Here is a 21,330-nt window from a genome sequence, read left to right on the forward strand (position 1 = left end):
GAGTGCTGGTGAAAAGCTTGTTTCTGTAATGGATGGACCTGGATGTTGAGTGGTCAGCGTTTGCGAATGGCTTCTGGGGAAACAGAACGATGACTTTCTCTCTAAACATACTGAGGGCCAGGAGGAAACCCCCTTCACAGCACGATGACATGACCTGCACCATTGTGCGCCGGGATGGGAGGTCAGAGGTCTGTGGTCTATGGAAACTGCAAATATCAAAATTCCAGTGTGTGGCTCTGGGTTAGGCCTCACATGCCTGTAATCGGAAGGTCACCGATTTGAATCTCATCCTTGGAAGAATAGTCACATTCTGTTGGACCCTTGAGCAAGGCCCTTAACTCGCCGAGAAGTTCCAGGGCTGCTGGGTAAATGGCTGACCCTGTAGTCAGACCCCAACCTTCACTCTCAACCAGGGGCGTAAATTATGGGGGAGGGGAGGGGTTGTAACCCCCCAAATAATCAAAATCAGGCAATACAACCCACTGTAACCCCTTAAACAGGTGGAGACCTCACATCCCATAATACTCAACCCAAAGTTATCTCCTTGCTCCCAATTGTATACAGATGCGCCTTGATACGCGATACTTCGACTTAACAGTGGTTCCATAGAGATGCACATTGAATAGTCTTCAAACTTTGAATTTTAATGTATTCCTAGTCTAGCGATATATAGTACAATGATTTTTGTGTTTAACCAAATTTATCCCTACCTCATTATATGTAAATGCCCAAGTGTGTCATATCATTTCATATTCATACAATATTTTTCAGCTTCTGGGTTCTTTGGAATGTAACCCTATCATAAGTCGAAGATCATTTGTATATGTGTGTGTATGTCACAAAGAAGAGCAAGTTTGGATATGCAAAAAGAAGCATTATGATGTAATCATGCAAATGTAAAATAATAGAAAATCATTTCATCAGAGGCGGACATTTCAGGTCCAGAAAGTAAAAATCCAGACCAAGATTTTGTTTCAACCATCCAGGTGATTCTTTATAATTAACTGGTTGGTTGAAACAAAATCCTGGTTTGGAGTTTTACTTTCTGGACCTCTGCATTTCATGGAAAAAAAAAGATAAGTCTTACCCAAAACTGGAAGCTTCATAAACTGCTTCTTGACTAAAAGGTGTTCCACTGAGGTAGACTGTATTCTGACATAAGCAAGAGGTCTCTGAGAAGTATGTGAATATGTGAGATCATTGCTTTTAACAGTTGACAGCTGTAGATAATTTTCAGAATCATCCTGCTATGAAATGAGCCGTCAGTGCCTTGCAGATATGTGGAGGGAAATGTAACTTCCCTGTAGTCTGTGACTTCTGAGAGGGTACTGATGGGGTTAAAGAGCTTGAACCTTCAGTCAGTATTGTTGTGTGACATCCAGTACCGGCATCAGCTGTGGAAGTCTCAATTTAATTCTGTGCTCAAAACTTTTAGCCTAAACCATGGTTTTCTAATCACTACTTGCTTACTTCTCTGTACCTGTTACGTTAGCTGACTATTTCATTCAGTCCAGCGCTCATACAGTTAATGGTTTTTCGGCGTTTGACAGCCGGCGGCCTCCGCGCATGCGCCGACCACTTGAATAGAGGAAGGAGCAGCGAGCGAGCAGACCAAGCAGCCGGAGCCGGAGCCTGAGCCTGAGCTGGGGTGTTTCTCTCCCTCCCGGATAATCATGTCGGTATCTCCGAGGTCTTGGTTTGTCGGATCCTGAATGGCGTTGGTCACCGTACAACGGTCTCCGACCCCTAGCGCTACGTCTAGTCCCTGTGTGTCGGTGAGTAAATCAGGAAAACGATACGAGTATCTGTGTCTCTTTTTGTCCCTCGCCCGGTACATTGTGGGTTTTTTCCGTTATTTTCATGCCCCACCGAGGACTGGATTGCCATAAAGTACCTCTTTGTTCCGCGCATGCGCGAATGGCTATCGCGGATGCATTGTAGCGGGTTTACGGGCGCACTGGGGGACCTGGAGAAACTGGTCTACAGTATTAATGAGCTTTACTACCAAGATCAATATGACATAGCCCACGTAGCAGACGCCCAGTTCTCATTATGTGATGTAGGGATTTTGTTAGAAACTTTTTATAATGCGCTAAATCAAACCGTCTGTCTAGGCTGTCATATTTCACTGCTAGCCGTCTATCCTCCCCGGTGCCAGTGGCACGATTGTGTTACTTTTGTTTTGCTGAAGTCTTACCTTTAATGATAAAGTTTCCGACCCCTTATTTCACAAATTCTGGAATACCATTAACTTGTAGTTATTTGAACACGGATGAATAAAAGAAGTGCTTCCTTCCCGTAGTTTGTTGGTTTATTCACCCAGCAGCTATTCCTCATGTTAATGGAGCGCTGTGGGGCTTAGGACTCCCGCATTACCGTTGGGCCCTTCATCTCGGCTCTTAACCACCACTTGCTGCAGGTTGACCCTATTTTTCAGAATCCGTTAAATAAACAGATGTAAAATGACATTAAAATTGTCCAGCTGGAGTCCGCGAAGTGTAACGTCCGAAAGCTACCGATCACGTTGTCCATGCCAGGAGTCTAATTTATAGCCGCAGATCTTATAAAAACGTGGCTTCATTGTTTAATTCCCAGTTGCCACTCATCAGTTTAGGGCATTTTTAGGAAACGCTGCAATTCGAAAAGCTGGAAGCGACTAAATTGCCGGGATTCCTCATATACCGCTGTTTTTTTTCCTAAAGCGCACACCCGGAGAACTTAAGGTGGGGTTTGGAAAGCAGGTCTAAAAGATGTAATAAACTGGTGCATGAGTAGTTTGAAAAGGGCACACAGCGGGTATTAAACACAGAGCAGCGTGAACTCTGCTGACACACGATGTTTTTAAGATATGTTCCTACAGCTTTTCCACACTACTTTGCGTTTTAGCAGCCCATGAATTTGTGTTGGTTCTTTAGAAGCTGTATGCTTTTTAACCATTATCTACTGTATCTCCCTTGTGTCGTCTTTGGGCAAAAGTGCTGCCAAAATAAATAATTTTTAAACCGCAAACTGAGAAAAGCTTGCGAAAACCAAGAGATTTGCGTGAGTGTGTGGTTGCTAAATGTTTCCCTGATGTGTCTGCGATTTTCATGAGGTAAGACTGAAACTTGGATGGACCTATGAATGCCTTGAACAATGTGGTATCTCGGTGGTGGCTGAGCGGTCTGGCTTTGAAGGGGGGGTGGGGCGGGTGATGGTGGTTTATTGATGTTTCCCCATCGCTGGGGGCAGAAGGTGTAGGAGGTAGAACATTGCATTAGGTGGTGCCTTTTTGCTGTGTGTGCACCTTGGCCCACTGATGTCAGGTGTGTGATTGTCGGGCCAGTTCTGGAGACTGCTGTGGTTTTCACACCTCTGGCAGGTTGTGGTACAACAGAGTGTCCTGTAAAAAGTGGAAAAGCAGGTCTTTGTGACATAGACTGGGTGTCCCAACAGCCCAAATGTTTTTTCTTTTTTCTTTTTTAATGGATCAGCTGAACATCTGGCCAGCAGTGTGTTTTGTTAATGCAAAAATGCAGATTCCTGTTGTTCAAATGCTGCACAGGAATTCAGTCTAAACAACAAATGGATTGATTTTTCTGATCTTTATCCTGATCGGCGCAATGGAAAAGTGTGTGTTCAGAGTGGCACTTGGGACCCCCCCCACCCTGTCGTAAACATAACTGATTCTTTGTTGTCTCAGGAGTGAACGAGTTGGGCTGACGTCGCCTGGGGTCCGGACGGCATCATCTGCTTGTCAAGTGATCCCATTTAGAAATGCATGCAGGTTGTCCTGTGAGATGAATGAACCTTTAATCTTGTGCTATAAAACAATTTGGTTTTGCTTCTTCGTAACTGTGGTGGTTCTGTGGGGGTTAAGGAGTGACAAGAGCATACACAAAGGTAATAATGCTTCTTGCAGCTGTCAACTCTGCAGAGTCAAGGCAATAAAAAATACTTTTATGTGTGCATTAAAATGGAATCCAGAGCTTGGCACTGGGTGGATATTCCATTTTATCTAGGAATTTGAAAAATGGAGACATCTACATAATTTAATTTTTTTTTTTTTAAAGAGATGTGATTTAATGCTGAAGTGACTCTTACCTTTCTTTTTTTTTTATGGAAAATGTATCATTTTTACTTGATAACCTGCCACAAATCCATTTATGTAAAACTGTACTGATCTGGTAGACTGAAGTAGATCTCTAATGAAACAATTAGAAAAAAACTGTTCATATAGTAAGAATTTCACCTTTTGACAAGCAGTGACGTTATGTTGGATCGGTAATATTGGGCTGGATCAGCATACCAGGTCCAGGGTCCTAACCAGCTCTCATTCTGGTTCTTGTGCGCCCCCTAGTTGTAGGAATGCCCACGTCCCAGTGTGAGCACCGGGATCTTCCTGTTTCGGGGTGAATGAAGTGGTCAGCTGACCCCCGCAGGAAGTGCCCTAATCAGCGTGAGGCCGCTCTCTGTGGTTCGTGGGGCTGAATGCCTGATCACACAGACGTTGTGGTGGGCAGATGTTTTTCACTCAGACAGGAAGCTCATATGGGTGCAGTGATGCCGGCTGCGGGTCTGCCAATGACTTCCACTGACCACACCTTAAACAGCTGAGCTCATTTCCCTTGGGGGGAGGATACAGATTAAAACCAGGTGCACAGGGGCCGGGTGTATTCTGAGAGAGCATCCTCACCCTGGATATTTTACCCTGTATGCTGTCGAGATGACGTTGATGTCCATGGGTGTGGTGGTTGGGGGGTGATATCTGAGCATGTGCGGTGCTCACTCCCCCATTGGTCCTGGTTGTCCATCTGAATGTCTGGCCTTCCGGTGTTTCCCTGTGGTCTATTTGCCCCTTATGTCCAGGTAGGTATGTTTGCTAGCAATTTAACTTTTTCTGTGGTGCCTCCTACTGCCTGTTTTCCCTTGTGCACCCTGAGCCTCTTTCGTCACTCTCCTGGACTTCCTTATTGTGACTCTCGCACCCCCTTGTGGTCGGTTTGTATACTGCAACGGTCTTTGAGCGACGTTTTCACCAAGCCTGTTTGAATGCTTTACATTCTGACGTGAAACATACTTTTAAATAAATATGCACAATTAACCTAAATAAGTTAAATTAGCTTATGGTACATTTATACAAGTTTTCAAATCATATGTTCATAGCTGTCAAGTCTCCCGTTTTGGCCGGGAAACTACCGTATTTTACCCCTCTTTCCCGCCGTCCTCACGTATTAGTATTTTCCCGTAAATCTCCCGTATTATAATATCTTTTTTTTTTAATCCTCTGCCTCTCCAAACTGAACTGTCAGTAGCCTCGCGAGAACTGCCACCTGCAGTAGTCTGCAGGTCATTTACAACATTAACCAGGTAATAAATGCGGAGGTTAAAATGGCAGTGCTGTGTGCCAAAAACAACGTTACTTTCACCTTCTGTGACGACTTCAACAAGGATATAAAGTCTGCAACAAATCTGTATAATAAGTCATTAGTGAATGCCAGAGAGCCACATGAGTGAACATGAGAAATTAAAAGAAAATGTGTAATGAAAATAAAATGTAAATGACAAGTGGTTATTTTAGATTTCTTGTACACCTGTCTTAAAATGTAAGGGATACTGGAGCTTGGTTGGGGTGGTGGGGTGGCTCACGGCGGGTGCCGGAAAATTTCCCTTATTTTCAAATCCAAAACTTGACAGGTATGTATGTTCCAGCACAATAGGACTTTCGGGCTGGTACCACTGCAAGGCTGAATTACCTATGGAGTTTTGGTACTTGGTGGAAACACCCTTAATTTAGTCTGATGGCCGTTTCAGGGGCAGAGTTGAGGTTCCACAGAGGCTGCCTGGTTAACGAATGCTTTTAACAATAGAACAAGACAAGACCAACTCCCAGACATGTAGTCATCCCTGTTTTGTAATTTCGTAAGAGTTTTCGTCCCTGTTTTCCTGGTACGTGTTGGCACACCTTTTGAGAGTGACTGACAGGAAAGCCCAGACTTTCTTCCTCGTCGGCGGAGCGTGGGAGTATCTATGACGGGGCTGGCGTTTCCCGACGTCGACGCTAAACCGGGTGGCTCCCATAGAGCGGCTTGGTGATTGACGGACGTTGTGCTTCTGTCCACAGGAGACCGGCAGCGGAGAAGACGATCAGCGCTGCCAGCAGAGGAGGTGAGTCAGGCGACCGGGATGACAGTTACCGCCCCCCTCCCCCCCTGCGCCCACCTGCGCCGACCTGCGCCGCTATTAATGAGGCTGCCACACCCACTTTTGCCTCTACTGCTGTGATTGGCTGGTGCATTCTGCGCAGGTGTGGCTGCAATAGTTGACCCTGTGCCTGCGCAGCAGACTTCCCGAACAACAGTGGTATAACCTGTCAGCTCGTGTTCTCCGCAGTCAGGTGCTGCTCACTTGTAGTTCATTACTAATTTTTTTCTTCTGATTTCATGATTAATGATATAAAACACTTCATTTTTGTCATGGATGCTTTTGCTGCATACTGTTAGGAAAAAAAGAGTTCCTTTGCTTATATTTCTGCCAAATGTACCCTTAGCTATAGGTAAATGTTCCTTGGACTCCTTTTCTGTTTTTTATAAGGTACATTTTTGTACCATTGGGGGTACATTAATGTTGTTTGTACCTTTGACATGTTCCGCAGTGTCCATTTCTGTGCTTTAAATTAGACTAAAAGGTACATTTACCTACAGTTAGGGTACAATTGGCAGACCCTTGAGGGTACAGCCCTAGTGATTAATTTATGAGTAAGTTATTGTACCCTCAAAGGTATAAACTGGTATTACACACAGTCTTCCAGGAAAAGCGTGCCGGCTACATCTGTTACCTTCTGTGCTGTCCTTCAAAAAGGTCAAAGGTCACACTGACCTGCAGGCCATCGGGAGTCCTCTGGTGTGGAAAAGGCCTGCATTTTTGGGTCTTGTGGCTTATTGAGAAAGTCAAGTCAGATGTTTTTACTTGCCCTAACACGTGGATGATAGTGAAAATTTGTTTGCTTATGAGCTTAATCATTGACCAGACAAAGGTGTGTGTGTGTGTGTGCGCCGCCCCTGGGTGTGTGAGTCAGTGGCCATGACCTTCCTGTGTGGCGTTAATTGTTTTTGTTTTTTTTGTTTTGTTAAACCTGGATGTGCTTGTGTGATTGGCTGATACGACAGTGATGACATCCTGTCAGAAGCAGCCTTGTTTGCATACCCCCATTCCACCGTGTCTGGGGTGGGTTGTTTGGGGCAGGGGTGGTGTTTGACGTTGTTGTTGTTGCTGTTGTTATTTGTTCACTTGTATCCGTGTTGCTTCACACGCTACTAATCTTGTTCCAGGAGTAACAGTAGTTTACCATGTATACTAGCAACATTAAATGACTCAGCTGTGTTAGGTAACCGCTAATATTCTTGACAATCAGTTTGTATATAAAATTGCTAATACTGGTGGCAAGTGCTATAGAAACTGGATAGATTAAGTTTTTATTATAACAGACTTCCTTGTTCCCATTTTATCACCCCTGCTGAATTTGACTTTGACTTTTCCTTGACCCAGGACCGTGTTTGAGGAAGTTCATTGTTTGTTTTGTTTTTTTTTTGTGTTTTTTTTTTGGGGGGGGGGGGGGTCTGTTCCCCCTCCCCCACCACATGAGGCAGCTGCGTCCATTTGGTCTGTACAGGAGCGCCAAGCCGCTGGTGATGTGTGACTCCAGGGGATGGATTCACTGTTACCGTGTGTTTCTCCTAGAATCTCTGCCGCTGTCTCTCCAAGTGCCTTAAGAGATGTACAACCTATAGGATGCAAAGTCCTCACCTATTAGCCCCCCGCCCCTGTATATTCACTGGCTAACCCTGTTTGCTTGTTTTCATTGGCTGGGTGTCACCACTCAGTGGAGGTTTAGTTTCATTTGTCGCAAGGTTTATTGCCAGTTGTCGCATTTTGTAACCTCGCGCACAGGTGGGGGTAACTGAGGGAGAGTGGCTATTTACAGTGACCCTTTTTGCTTCCTCAAAAAAAAAAAGACATTGCAAAACAGGAACTAAATATAGCACAATATACTATGACAACGGTGCCACTGGTCGGAACTCTGTGTACGTACTGCTATGCAAAGCAGCATGCGATTGTTTGTAACACTTCAACCCAACACATATTTGGCACCACTGTTTTCATGCTTCTTCTGGGGCCTGATTTAAAGCAGTTTTTCCGTCAGCCTGCTGAATAAAATAACTGCAGCATTAATTAGAGTAGGGCTTTGACCCACAACCTCCTGGTGGCTTGTTTTGCTTGCTTGATGTCTATGCTTTGGAACCAGAAGTTACCTTCCTTTTGAGGGATGGAGCAGGGCACATGGAGCTGTGTGTGTGTGTGTGTGTGTGTGTGTGGGGGGGGGGGGGGGGGTCATCTCAGAGTGTCAACAGTCTTGAGCAATCTGTCGTGTGACTAGAGCTCATCCCTACGGCTGTGCTGTTGCTGCTGCTGGTGACACTGGCACCCAGACCCCCCCAGCCCCCCCAAGGTAACATCCCAAACAGAGGATCATCTTTCAGCCCTGATAAGAAGCTCAGCCCCGGCAGATCACCAGCCACGTGTCTCTGCCTGTTTACAGGACGCCTGTGGAAAATGGGCACCTCAAGAGATGCCTTTAGTCTTCAGAGGGACATTGACCTTTGTACATAGACCATCCATCTATGTTCTATACCTGCTTGTCCTACGCAGGGTCACGGGGGTCCAGAGCTTATCCCAAAAGCTACTGGTGCAAAGCAGGAAATGACTCAAGACAGGGTGCCAACCCATCACAGGGTACACACCATTCCCACCTATGAGCTGTTTGCAAACTGTGTTCAGACCCTTATTCTCCATTTCAAAGGAAATTCAAGCTGCCTGATACTATCAAACCCACCAAATGATGTGAAAGGTGCGTCAGTAGGGTTCTGCGCAGTAGCACTTCCTTGGTAGGACAGACCTAGTTCCTCTGTTGGTGTGGAGAACCTTCCAGCAGGAGACTATGGAGTGTATGGTGATTTTTAGCTTAATCTGCATCTTAAGGAGGTTCGATGGGCTGTCGTGAAATGATCTATATGTTGTCTAGTAATGTTGCATCCAAATACAAAATTGTTGGTGGCGACTTGAACGCTTTAATTAAAAAATGATCTGGTTCACCTGATACTGCAGTGCAGATGATTAAAATTCAGAATACATAATTGTTTATGAAGTTATTATATAAATCAGAATCAGAACTCACATTATTGCTAGAATGGTCGAACATGCCAGAATTGTTTGTGGTCCAGTGACAAACATTAAGTGCTGGGCAAAATTATTGTAATTTTAAGAAATTGTTGTTAGAAAACATGTATATCAGCTGAAACAAAAAGCTCACCAACGATTACGTTCATCAGATACAGACTATGGATCCCCAAAGAATGATTTTTTCTTGGGGTATGTCGATAGATGGTTCAACGGAAGGTCGCCGATTGTGTGTGTGTGTGTGTGTGTGTGTGTCCGTGTCCGTGTCCGGATCGAGTTCGCACGTGTTTGATACTGCACGAAAAAGTAAAAACCGAAGAATCTGTTGTTGCTTCTGCAGCGGTATAGCCGCGCGTCGTGGCCCTACACCTTCCGCCCAGACACGTGTCTGTCTCCTCCTCCGCCTCCCCTCCCCGCAGTTAAAGTCCCGGGAAGTCGGAGGCGCTCCAGGTTTCAGTGTGTGCGGTAGCCCGGTGCGGCTGCGACACGCCGCGCAGCCTTTACTTAAAAATAGGTATTGTGCGGGTCATTGATACACTATTTACTGTGTTATTTGGCTGCGTTTTAAAACTTTAGTTTTTCGTCTATGCGGAGATTTCTCTCTTTTGTTTTTTTCTGCTGAACTATTGTGAACTATTCGCTGTTACAGTGACTCCGTGACTGTTTTTTCCCCCCTGATATGGAAACTTTACATTGGAATGGAGTTCGATCAAACCTGGACAGAGACTGACTACGGGCGAAGAAGTTTTTATAGAGACGCGCGGCGTTTAAAAGTCACTCTCGGTATCACGCCCGGTTACTTTCGGTACTGAGCGAAGACGGAGCTCTTTGTTGGGCTTGGAGGTTAGGTTAGGTGTCTCTCAGATCCACCCCGATGACCCTAGGCAGCCTGGTCGTGGCCGCCGGCTCGGAAGCTGGTCGCTTCTGCGCTTGCTGCGGTGCCAAGATGACGCCGTACTTCGCCGAAAACGCCATGGCCGTCCAGAGCAACATCAGCCCGCTGTAAGTGTGAGCCGGCGGTCCGATCGGGCTCTCGCTCGCGGCAGTGATAATGCGCGTAAACGTGCAGGTTTCACTGACGTTTTTTTTTTTTTTGCGCACAGCAGCTCGTTGACAGGTGCAGCGGGGCTGTCAGGTTGGGGTAAGGCGGGTACTCGCCGACCTGTGACGGGCCACCTGCAGGTTTGATCGAAACCCCCGGCAGGTCTGGACATGCTTGGGTACTCGTGATTGTCTGGGCCGGTGGTTTCTCCGAGTCGGGACTGGGGGGCGGGGGTATCCGTGACACAGCGGCAACGTGTTGAAAACATTCCGTCGTGTTTATTATACCGGCCCAGAAATCATGGTGGTACAGGACGTATGCAGGATAGAACGTTCCGCTTTCTTTAACATTTCCTGCAGTACTTCCCCCGAAGAAGCCAAATAAAATGAAAAATGAAGTGACCGGCTCCTCCGGGCAAAAACTAGTGCTCTATAGCTAAGGTTTCAGCTGTCAGGCGGCTCAGGTCACGTAACGTAATTTTCCTGTGTAGATCACTTGGCTTGTAAATTATGCCTGTGGGATTTAATATGCTGATTTGCACCAATTTCCAAACACATTAGGGGTGCTGTTAATCCCCTAAAAGCCACAGAGCCCAGCCCCTCTATGGACATGAGTGTCACCCTAAAATAGACCAGCAGGCTTCTCCATATTTGCTTGGCTTAATTTCTTGGTCTTTCTCCCGTTTCCTGTATCTGGCTGTCCTTATGGGTTTGGAACTGACAGTCTTCTGGTTGGGAGTCCTTAGCCAACAGGTCAGCTCTCCTCTAAAAACCTTAAATGGTGGTAATGAAAATGTCATTAGTGGTGTGTTAGGTTTTAGCGAGTGGGACAGTTTGCAGGTTAGGGTGTAGGATAATAACTAACCCCTGGTCCTCTGGTCCATGAGCTTGGTGGCCCATTTTCAAAGGTCATGGGTTCAACTCCCACAGAGAATACACATATTGCAACCCTTCCCTCCACTAAAAGTTGCATTGGATAAAATCATCAGATAAATGAGTAAAAAATCAATGAGCAGAATGTTTTTCCGTGTCATACAGGTGTGTGGCATTAGCTTAGTATGCAGGCCTTGTAGATGTGGGGCCTTTAAATAAGGTTTGAAATCAGGGTTTCATTTAGGTCACCTGAGTGTACTGTCATATTTTGTAGAAAGCAAAGTGTGTTTTGATTGAGGGCTCGCCGTTGCAGTCTGGTGTGTTATCAGCTGATGTTGTGTTTCTCATCTTGGCCCGCGCGTGATTAAATAATGTTATCACATGACTTGGGGGGGCATGACCAGGAAATGGCAGCCGGGCTGCACCTGTGTTTACAGCTGACCAGGCCCATGTTCAGTGCATGCAGAGGATTCTGGGTAGGGAGGTCCAAAGTCCACTTTCTTTGTTCTGGGGAGTAACCATGAATAAACTTACAGCAATATCACTGAACACACATGGGGGGTGGGGCTGTGTATGCCGTATGTTTGTATACGTATATTGGCATCGCTCATGCGCAGGAAGTCGATTTCACGAGAGTGACTCCTGTGTCCGAATTCGCCGGATGGACTGTTAGCGCTGACCGAGTCACCGTGGTGGTCACGTCATTTGCTTTAGCTCGGGATTTGCATTACTAGGCAGGGTGGTTTCGCCAACATGAGTCCCTGCAGCGGAACCCCTGCTCTGGGCTTGCCCAGATCCCGCCTGTGCATCAGCACCTGGCGAATCCGTGACTGTGCTCCTGCTCTGTGGTGTCATCGGGAAGCGGCAAAGGCCGGTGTGCTAAATTGTTAAATATTGTTGAACACATTGCATTCAGACACATGAGTGCAGTTAACTCATGTTTTCTGCTCTTAAATGTAAGATAAACAAACCTAAAGAGATGATGGTAAGTAACTTTTTGTAAAGATGTTTCAGTAATTAATTAACCCCCCCCAATCTCCAGACATCTGAGTGATGTTTCCCTACTTCTTTGGGTGCCAGGCTGTCTTGTGGTTTAGTGAAGTGACGTCCCCCCCTCCCTGGACTGTCTGGGAATTTCCCCTTTCTGTTCTAGAATGGCCACGGCCACTCCGATTGGCCAGCTGGAATTCCCTCCCAGCCAATGAAAGCCAGGGGGCCAGGCTTTAGATCCCTACCATATTAGAAACAGCCAGTTTTAAGAATTTTTTTTCTCTCCTTCCTGAGTTTCCGCCTCCTCCAACTCTTTTTTTTTTTTTTTTAATTAATCTGTCTTCTCTGTCGCTGTGTCTTAAATTTGTGCTAGTGTTTGAGCTTGAATTACGCTGATAACTTGAATAATCGTGTTAATAAAGCTATGGGGCTAAACTGAGAGGCACGGGGGTAAATTAATATAGTTCAGTTTGTATATTAATGGTGCTAAAAGTTAAAATTGTGTCACTGTCACAGGGGGTTGTGGGGGGTGTCTGGTCTTTCTTGGTTGCACTCAGAAGACCTTCTAGACAACCTGTTACTATATTTATTTATTTGTATGTATATATTTACCCCCACCCTGCAGAAACATGACAAATATGGATAGGGTGAGGGCCAGGGCATGCGCTTTAGTGTGTCGCGGGGGGGCGGCAGGGGGGCGTTAACTTTCTGCCAGCTGTGTGACCAGCTACCTTATTTCTAGATATCTCCGGTGGGGGTCAGAGTTGTTGCGTCTTTGCCTGTAGGAATGTACCCTGTTAGCATGTGGTTGTCACTTTTATAGTGGGGGGGTCCCAATCCACTTTTTTGGTACCCTAATCCATTTGATATTTCTAACTGCCGATTCGGAGTTCCGGTCCGATCATTTAATAAATATTTAAATATACATACAGATACGGTAGGTGTCGGTGCATCTAAGCCATTCCATTTTGCCGGGTTCTTATGATGTTTCTGCAAGTGCCTGATTAGATTTGTTGTATCAAATGACGCTCTTGCTACCTCCTCTCAAAAGGATGCCATTGTACACATTGCTGGTAGCTGCCGGACAACTTTGATTCAAAGGAATTTCGACATGGCCGACATTTTGACAGCTTGTAGTTCCAAGCCATGTGCCTCAGGCTTCCAGTAGCATGTCACGGAACCTTGCAATCTGCACAAGAGACGTAAATTAGGCAGATGCGACAAATGAAATAGATCAGGCTAGGATTCTGATCTTGGATATCAGCTAGGGATGTCGCGGCTTTGTATGTTTTTGATTGAAATTGAAATTGTGGCTGTTGAGTGGGGTGGGGGGGGGATTTTTCCACCCCTCCTTGTGAAGGTCATCAGTGGATTGTGGGGGGAGGGGTATGAGTGACTGGAGTTAGCAAGGGGGGGTGGTTGGTTCAGCTGTAATTGTACTGCGGTCTTTCCTTACTGATGGTGCAAGCATACTCAACCTCAGGGCTGAATTTAGGGCGGCCCTTGTGCTACAGGCAGTATTGGGGCAGTATTGTGCCTCAGTATCGCCTTGTCCACCCCCACATTACTCGCCAACCTCCCAGCACCTTTACACTGACATTTACACTTTTCCCCACTGCAGAATCAGTGAGAGCTTCCTGACTGTGAAGGGTGCTGCCCTCTTCCTGCCCCGTGGGAATGGCCCCTCCCCTTCCTCCACCCCCCACTCTGGCCAGCAACGCAGCAAGCATGCAGGTAGGTGGACACCTGTACCACTAGGCTTCACCCACCCTGATCTCCTGGGGGGGGGTGTCCGTCTCAAACTCCTCCCACTGTGATTTGGTGGGTGTGTCAATGTCTCATGCTCCGCCCCTTTCTCCGCCCTCCAGGTGACCTCCAGCAGCACCTGCAGACCATGTTCATGCTGCTCCGTCCAGAGGACACCATCCGTTTGGTAAGTCATTTGCCCTCTCCCAGCCCATGTTGTCTTCAAGGCTATTCTTGTTCATACTAATTCCCCCCCAAGGCGGTGCGTCTGGAGAGCGCCCGAACCCAGTGCACGCGTTACATGGTGGTGGTGACCACCAACGGCCGCCAGGATACGGAGGAGAGCACGGTGCTCGGTATAGATTTCAGCTCTTCTGACAGGTAGGTGTTACCTATGGGGATGCTTTGCTTTCTCTAGTGCGGCGTGACTCTGCATAACACTGAGTGACTCTGTTTATCTCTCTGGCAGCACATGTACTGTAGGTCTGGTGTTGCCCCTCTGGAGTGATACTCTCATCCACCTGGATGGCGATGGGTAAGCCCCGCCCCCTCCACATCTATGCTGTGGTATCTCTGTGCTCTCTGACCTGGTCGTGTCTCCCTCCTCCTGTCTGTCCACAGAGGCTTCAGTGTGTCTACAGTCAGCAGGGTACATGTCTTCAAACCTGTATCTGTGCAGGCCATGTGGTGAGTGAGCTCCACGGTCCGACTGTTGCTTGTCTACCCCGAGCCAGATATCTTCTCCTCTTCCATCATTCTCTGCCTTTTATGGGCCATAGCAATTACTCCGCCCCCAACCCTCAGCAGTGTTTCCATTCCCTTTCCCCCAGGTCCGCCCTGCAGTCCCTCCACAAGGCCTGTGAGGTGGCCCGGTGCCACAACTACTACCCGGGCAGCCTGTTCCTCACCTGGGTCAGCTACTACCAGAGCCGCGTGGCTTCAGACCAGGCCTGCATCAACGAGTGGAACGCCATGCAGGATCTGCAGTCGCACCGTGCTGACTCGCCTGTGCTCTTCAATGACGTGTGAGTGTTTCCCCAGCCTCCCATTGCTGACCTCATAGGTGTCTGATGGAGAGGTCAAAGGTCACCTGCAGTAGAGTGGCGCAGATAATTTCAGTTCCAGTCAGTCTTAGAAAGATTGGTAGACCTAGGGCAGCAACAGATCAGAACCAGTGGCACCAGCAGCTGGGTGAGAACCAGATCTCAGCCCTTTTGAGTTTTTTTTTTTTTTTGCCTTATCCATTGTTTATATGTTGTAATGGTTTGTCTGCACTGCCCCCTACAGGCCAACAGAGCGTGAGCGGACGGAGAGGCTGATCAAGACACGACTCAGAGAGATCATGATGCAGAAAGACCTGGAGAACATCACCTCCAAAGAGGTGGGTGTCCCCCCTCCGCTCCCCCATCCTGTCCTTCCATGCATCTCACATTACGTTTGTATTGGGTTAAAACCTGCTGTTCCAGTGTGGTTAAAAGCCTGTTATAAAGTGTGTGGCAGAAAACATTTTAACTGTCTTAGTTTAATAGGGCTAAGATTGGTTATTAACTGATTAATTGAATGTTTTAACACCCAGATCCGAACGGAGTTGGAGATGCAGATGGTGTGTAACCTACGGGAGTTTAAAGAGTTCATTGACAACGAGATGATCGTCATCCTGGGCCAGATGGACAGCCCCACGGAGATCTTCGAGCATGTCTTCCTGGTCAGTGCTGGACCTGGCTTGCCCCCTCCTGGGCTGTATTTTTTGGTTTGCTTGACTGGTATCCAATGAGGAATATGTGCGACTTGGGTTCGAGATGCTGAGATATGGGTTTGTCTGTCCTGCTTTCTCCTAGGGCTCAGAGTGGAATGCATCGAACTTGGAGGAGCTTCAGAGCAGCGGGTAAGAGGCTTCAGACCCCCAACTGCCCCCCCCCCCCCAGCCCCCCTGAGATGAGCCTTTGTTGTGCCTGCATGTTGAGCTTTCACCCAAACAGTAACTTTCGCTTTGGGTCCGGTTGCGATTCTTCTACAATTTCTGCTCCCTCTGGCTGATTCAGTGCTAACCCATCTGCCTGGCTCACAGGGTGCAGTTCATCTTGAACGTGACACGTGAGATCGACAACTTCTTCCCCGGCCTGTTTGAGTACCACAACATCCGTGTGTACGACGAGGAGGCCACTGACCTCTTAGCCTACTGGAACGATACCTACAAGTTCATCTCCAAAGCCAAGTAAGTTTGGACACGTGTGTGTGTGTGTGTGTGTGTGTGTGTGTGTGTGTGTGTCTGCTGTGTAGGTGCAGCTTAATGACATCGCACCCATGTTCAAGGCTTTGCCTGTCTCTGTGTGCGTTGGGCTCTAGTTCTACGCATCATCTCTTTGGTCTTGCTTCCAGGAAAGCAGGAGCCAAGTGCCTGGTGCACTGTAAGATGGGCGTCAGCCGCTCGGCCTCCACGGTGATCGCCTACGCCATGAAGGAGTACGGCTGGGACCTGGAGCGCGCCTTCCGCCACGTCAAGGAGCGCCGATCCGTGGCCAAGCCCAACCCCTCCTTTATGCGGCAGCTGGAGGAGTACCAGGGTATCCTACTGGCCAGGTGAGCCCCGGCCACCACTAGCCCCACCTGCCACTAACCCCACCCACTTTTAGGAGTCATTTGGACTCCTTGGTTGTATGCATCTGTTATATCTCCTCTTCCTTCTTCCCAACCTCTGCCAGCAAGCAGAGACACAATAAGCTGTGGCGTTCACACTCGGACAGCGACCTCTCTGAGCGCCGGGAGTCCCCCTGCAAGATCCCCCACACGCTCGGCCGCTCGGACCCACATAACCACCCCAGCAATGGCCCCCCCTCGCTGCAACGCTTCTTAGATACCATGGACGCCCTGGCCGCCCCGGGTACTGCACACAGGGCTGAACCGCCAGCGCTTGACTGCCCGCTCTCGTCACTGCCCCAGCCGCAGGCGGCCACGGTGGTGCCCGATGAAGCGCTGGACCGTGCAGCAGTGAACGTAGCCAAGTCGGTATTTGTTGGGCGTCCCCACCCGCCCCCGGCCCTGCATCTCCTGTCCCCCAACACAGCAGCACCCCTGGATGTACCCGAGTTGCAAGCAGTGAGTGAGGATGCATCTGAGCTGCCTACTGCAGTGCCTGAGCAAAAATGCACATCTAGCTATGAGCCGGGTGTGTCCGAGTCCCTGTGTCAGAGTGTAGGATGTGCTGCCCAAGTGCCTGAAGGAGACACTCCAGGGGCCTCTATTGCAAACAGATCCCTGCTGGGTACTGAAAATAACCCCGAAGAGAATGATCAGGGTGGGATCCCAGCCCCTGCTGCCAAAAAGCTCCCCCCGCAAGACCCCACTTCTCCCTCAGGGACTGACAGCATCGACTTCTTCAGTGCCCGCAAGAAATTTGTGGGCCTTTCTCAGGGCTCTTCAGTACGCTCCTTTTCGGAGCAGGCACCTCCTCAGACGCCTCACCTCAGTGACCATGTTCCCCAGCCACAGCTGCTACACCCCGAGGAACCAGCTGTCATACTTGTCTCTGCTGTGTTGCAGGACGAGGACAAGGTGAGGGGGATTTTACCATCTATCGCGATGAGTCAACCTGTAAGCTGATTCCAGACCATTAAAGTAACCACACATTCTCCACATTCAAACATTAACACAACTAAAATGACCTAATTTTGAGTGATTATGGCTTGAAGCCCACTGCCACTGGGGGCTGTGCCATGTCAGTGGTACCCAGACATAATTAACCCCTTAACAGGGTAATGGAATTAAAATCCAGGTGTCTAGTAAACTTGTTTTAGGAGCAGTAACTCAGGCAAAGATATGTCATATTTTAATGTATAGATGTAACCTCAAAATCTGGGAATAAGCTGCATGCATTGGTGTGTTACTGCATAGCCTCGATTAATTTAATTTATGCAGTGCCTCCTGCTGGTCAGCTGTCACCCACAGCCTTATTGTCTATAGCACTGCTATTCAAATCACGGTCCTCGAGGTCCGAGCCCTGCTGATTTTCCAGCCTTCATTTACCTGTGAGCCAGGTGTGAAGCCTCTGACCAATCAGAATCAGTAATTATTACACTAACTACCTGGGAGAACTGAGACAAGGCCTGGATTTGGAATTGAGGTTCAGATTTACAGAACCCTGGTCTATAGTGTTGCTCCCAGGGTTATGATTGGGTTACATTTCGATAAACCTATTGTAATGCAAATTTATCGTAAGGTGGAAATGTATTTTAATATATTACACCAAACCTAACAAACATAGTCCAGCCTAGCCTACCTTAAACATGCTTAGAACACTTACATTAGTCTACAGCTGTGCAAAATCACTAACACAAAGCCTATTTTATAATAAAGTGTTGAATTTCTCAGTTTATTGAATAATGTAATGTGTCACAAAGTGAAAAACAGAATGGAATCAGAATACTCATCACAAAGTCGAAATATCGTAACCCAGGGAGCGTCTCTCTATACTTTTAAATATTTCAAAAGCATTTTTGCAAACTGAACCAAAAAGCAGCTTGTTGTGGCTGATGTCTTATGACATCCGTGTATTTAGTGTTTTTGTGAAAATGGAATGTTTTTTTTTTTAATTTAAATTCAGAAGTTAATCTCTTGAATTCGGCAAACTTTATTGACACAATGAGAAACTCGATATTAGATTGTAAGGCCTCCAGCTTTTCTCTCTCTGATGTAATGGGAGGAATTTCATTAATACAGATTCCGATTGTCAGGACAATCTTCTTCACCGTTTCTCAGCTTGTCCTTTCTTGTCCAGTTAGGCCATCTAGTGGTCAGTCACAGGCAGAGTAAGTCAGGCCCAGGTCTGTGTCGTATTACACCGGCCCTGCAGTAAATCCTGCTTTTCAGATGAAATTGTTTTTGTTTTTCAGAGAGGTAACAAAAACATTTTCTCTTTAGGTTTTCTCTCCAGCCGTTGAAAGCAGCGATGGTGCCGCCATGTGGCAACTGGAAAACGGTCACATGCTCACTGGCAGTGAGGTGGCCCCCACCGTTGACCAATCAGGACCCGAGGAGGACGAAGATGCCGAATCGTGGCCTGAATCACCTGGCCTAACCCCTCCCCTGATATGCCGGCTGTCCCCTGACCATAACCGTGACCCCGCCCCTGACAGTGCCCTGTGCCCCCCCCTAATCCCCCTGCTGGAGAGCACTTCCCCTGAGCTTGGCACTGGGTGTGCTGTAGTGGAAGCCTTAACTGCATTGGAGGGGGAAGAAGAGGGAGAAGCCAGGTTGATGGGGGAGGAGCCGAGTGAGGAGCTGCTTACCCATGAGCCTTTGCTGACCATGTACCGGTACACAGGGGACTTTGATCCCTCACCCCTGATTGGCTGCTCATCTGAGAGCCATAGCCCTGCACTCAGCTGCCCCTCCTACAAGGAGGTGCTGCAGCTCGAGGGGGTGACGGAGACTGAGACGGACACAGACGGCCCCCCCTGCATGGCGGCGGAGCTGCAGAACACCTGGGAGACCTTGCGGGAGTTGCGGACATACCTGTGTGAGGCGGGGGGGGAGGCGGAGCTGGGGCAGGAGTGGGCGCAGGCGCAAGGGGATGAAGGGGGGGTGGCCCAGCAAACCTCCCCCTCCCTCATGAAGCGTTCCGCATCTCTGGCCAAGCTGGGCTGCCTGCAGCTCTCATCCAATCACCTTGCAGACTGGAGCCCCTCCCTCGCGGAGTCGCGCAAGTCAAAATGCCTATCTGCCTCTGACCCCCAGCTGCACCACCCTCGCAAAGACACAACTAAGAAGCTTTGCGTGTCTCCCCAGAGCCCCCACTGCCAATCCCATGATGCCACTCTACCTGTGAATTTCAGTACGACTGGGGGCTCTGGACACTGTGGTGATCGCTCCTGCTCACCACAGCAGGCCACACCCCTGTCACAGCAGGCCACACCCCTGTCACAGCAGGCCACACCCCCCCGACTCACTGCAGCAACATGGCCACAGTATAAAATGATGCACTCCTTGAAGAAGCTGCAGAAGTCAAGCGAAAAGAAACGGACACCCAATTTTCTCTACAACACCATGTGACACAGGCTGGGTGGGGTCTGGGTGTGTGCATGGTGAGGTTGGGGGAGGGGCATCCTGAGGGGTGTGTCCTTTGGGGTGAGCAGCCTCCAGTCCATATGAAGTGAATGAGGAGTTGAACCCAGACCTCCGGGTCAGCTGGTTGAGGAGGGGGAGATGGCTGACCAATCCGGTGCCTGCAATCACTACTGGACTCTGTTTACAAAAACCACGTGTCTCATTTGGTTTGGATGTCTGTGTGTCTGTCTGTGTGGGTAGGTTGGTGTTTGTATAGATCTGCATGGATGGTAGTTGGTACATATTCTAGCTTTGGATTTGTAAATGACAGTCAGGAGAGGTTTGTCTTGGACGCACTTTACTCTTGGTATTTGAATGTGTACCTTTTTGAATACAATTTCCTAGGGAGTGTGTTTGCTATGTGTGGATGTCAGCAGCTGTTGTACAGCTGACGGCGGTGAGGGATTCTGCCTTCACTGTTAAATCTTAAAATATAATATTGTGCCGGCCGACTGTACCGCACATCACAACAATGTCTTTTTTTTATTCTGTTTTTTAGCTGTGAGCATTAAAGAGAAAATTTTAAATGAGGCCGTTTCATTTTCAATGTATTTTTAATATAGAGGGACACTGGGTGTAATTGGACTGGAAAAGCGCAAGTAGTTCTGAATAGTTAAAACAAAGGAACCTCAATTAAGTGAATGCTGCGGTTTACAGTATACAGGCAGCTCTCGATTTACGCCAAACAGACTTACGTAAATCCGTACTCGCGCAACAAATTTCCGAGATACGAATTTACGGAATCGCCACCACAAGAACGTGACATTTGCCTGTAACTTTTTTTTTTTCTCCATTATTTGCGTTCTTTAGTACGCATTACAATATTTTTACGTGTCTTTTTTGTTAGGTGTGAATAGTAAGGGAAGGTAAATCCGGCATAAGTCAATTTTTATGCAGGGTTTGTAACACTTTTTTCTTAGCTGAGGACTTCCCGTACGGCTTCACATATTGCATACTAATGCCGCCAGGGGGCGCACAGGCCAAATTTTGGGCTTAAATCATCCGACATCAAGACTCCCTCTCCGATATAACGTGTTTTCACTGTAACCCAAACAGTGTTAGTAGTTACTAATAACCTGTAGGCTTCGTATGATAATTATTTTCCAACAAAATCTTTAGATATTTTCAAGTTTATAAATAATGCATCGCTAATAATGTAGGTTCAAGGTCAAGAGGTTCAAATGCATAAACATGTTTTGAGTACAGTATCAGACCATTAATATATCGCGGGCTCGTTTTTAGCGTAACGGGAAGTGAGGCGACTGAATTCAGTAGTGCAATTAAGTTACAGTACATCTCGTTTACGTATTTTACTTTTCATACGTTCTAGTCTCCCCCGGATTTCCATGGTTGTTAACCGCA

The 21,330-nt window shown here is 47.6% G+C and overlaps 1 protein-coding gene across 3 annotated transcripts; it reads left to right on the forward strand.

Moving 5' to 3' along the window:
- Positions 1-1,563: 1,563 nt before the first annotated feature.
- LOC111842637 (protein phosphatase Slingshot homolog 2) lies at positions 1,564-20,498 on the forward strand. 3 transcript variants are annotated; one of them, XM_023809483.2, is made up of 15 exons: positions 1,564-1,775; positions 6,104-6,147; positions 13,742-13,854; positions 13,989-14,053; positions 14,126-14,247; positions 14,336-14,401; positions 14,488-14,553; positions 14,697-14,891; positions 15,154-15,247; positions 15,443-15,571; positions 15,705-15,751; positions 15,935-16,081; positions 16,246-16,446; positions 16,569-17,418; positions 18,784-20,498. In XM_023809483.2, exons 1-15 carry the CDS (start codon positions 1,713-1,715, stop codon positions 19,912-19,914), a joined length of 3,333 nt encoding a protein of 1,110 aa, XP_023665251.1. In that variant the 5' UTR covers positions 1,564-1,712; the 3' UTR covers positions 19,915-20,498. The 3 variants fall into 3 exon arrangements, with proteins under 3 accessions (XP_023665251.1, XP_072558550.1, XP_023665246.1); XM_072702449.1 differs by lacking the exons at positions 1,564-1,775; positions 6,104-6,147 and adding an exon at positions 9,396-9,730; XM_023809478.2 differs by lacking the exons at positions 1,564-1,775; positions 6,104-6,147 and adding an exon at positions 9,650-10,218.
- The last annotated feature ends 832 nt before the right edge of the window (positions 20,499-21,330 follow it).

This window comes from Paramormyrops kingsleyae, chromosome 18 (assembly GCF_048594095.1).
Source record: "Paramormyrops kingsleyae isolate MSU_618 chromosome 18, PKINGS_0.4, whole genome shotgun sequence".
Classification (NCBI taxonomy): domain Eukaryota; kingdom Metazoa; phylum Chordata; class Actinopteri; order Osteoglossiformes; family Mormyridae; genus Paramormyrops; species Paramormyrops kingsleyae.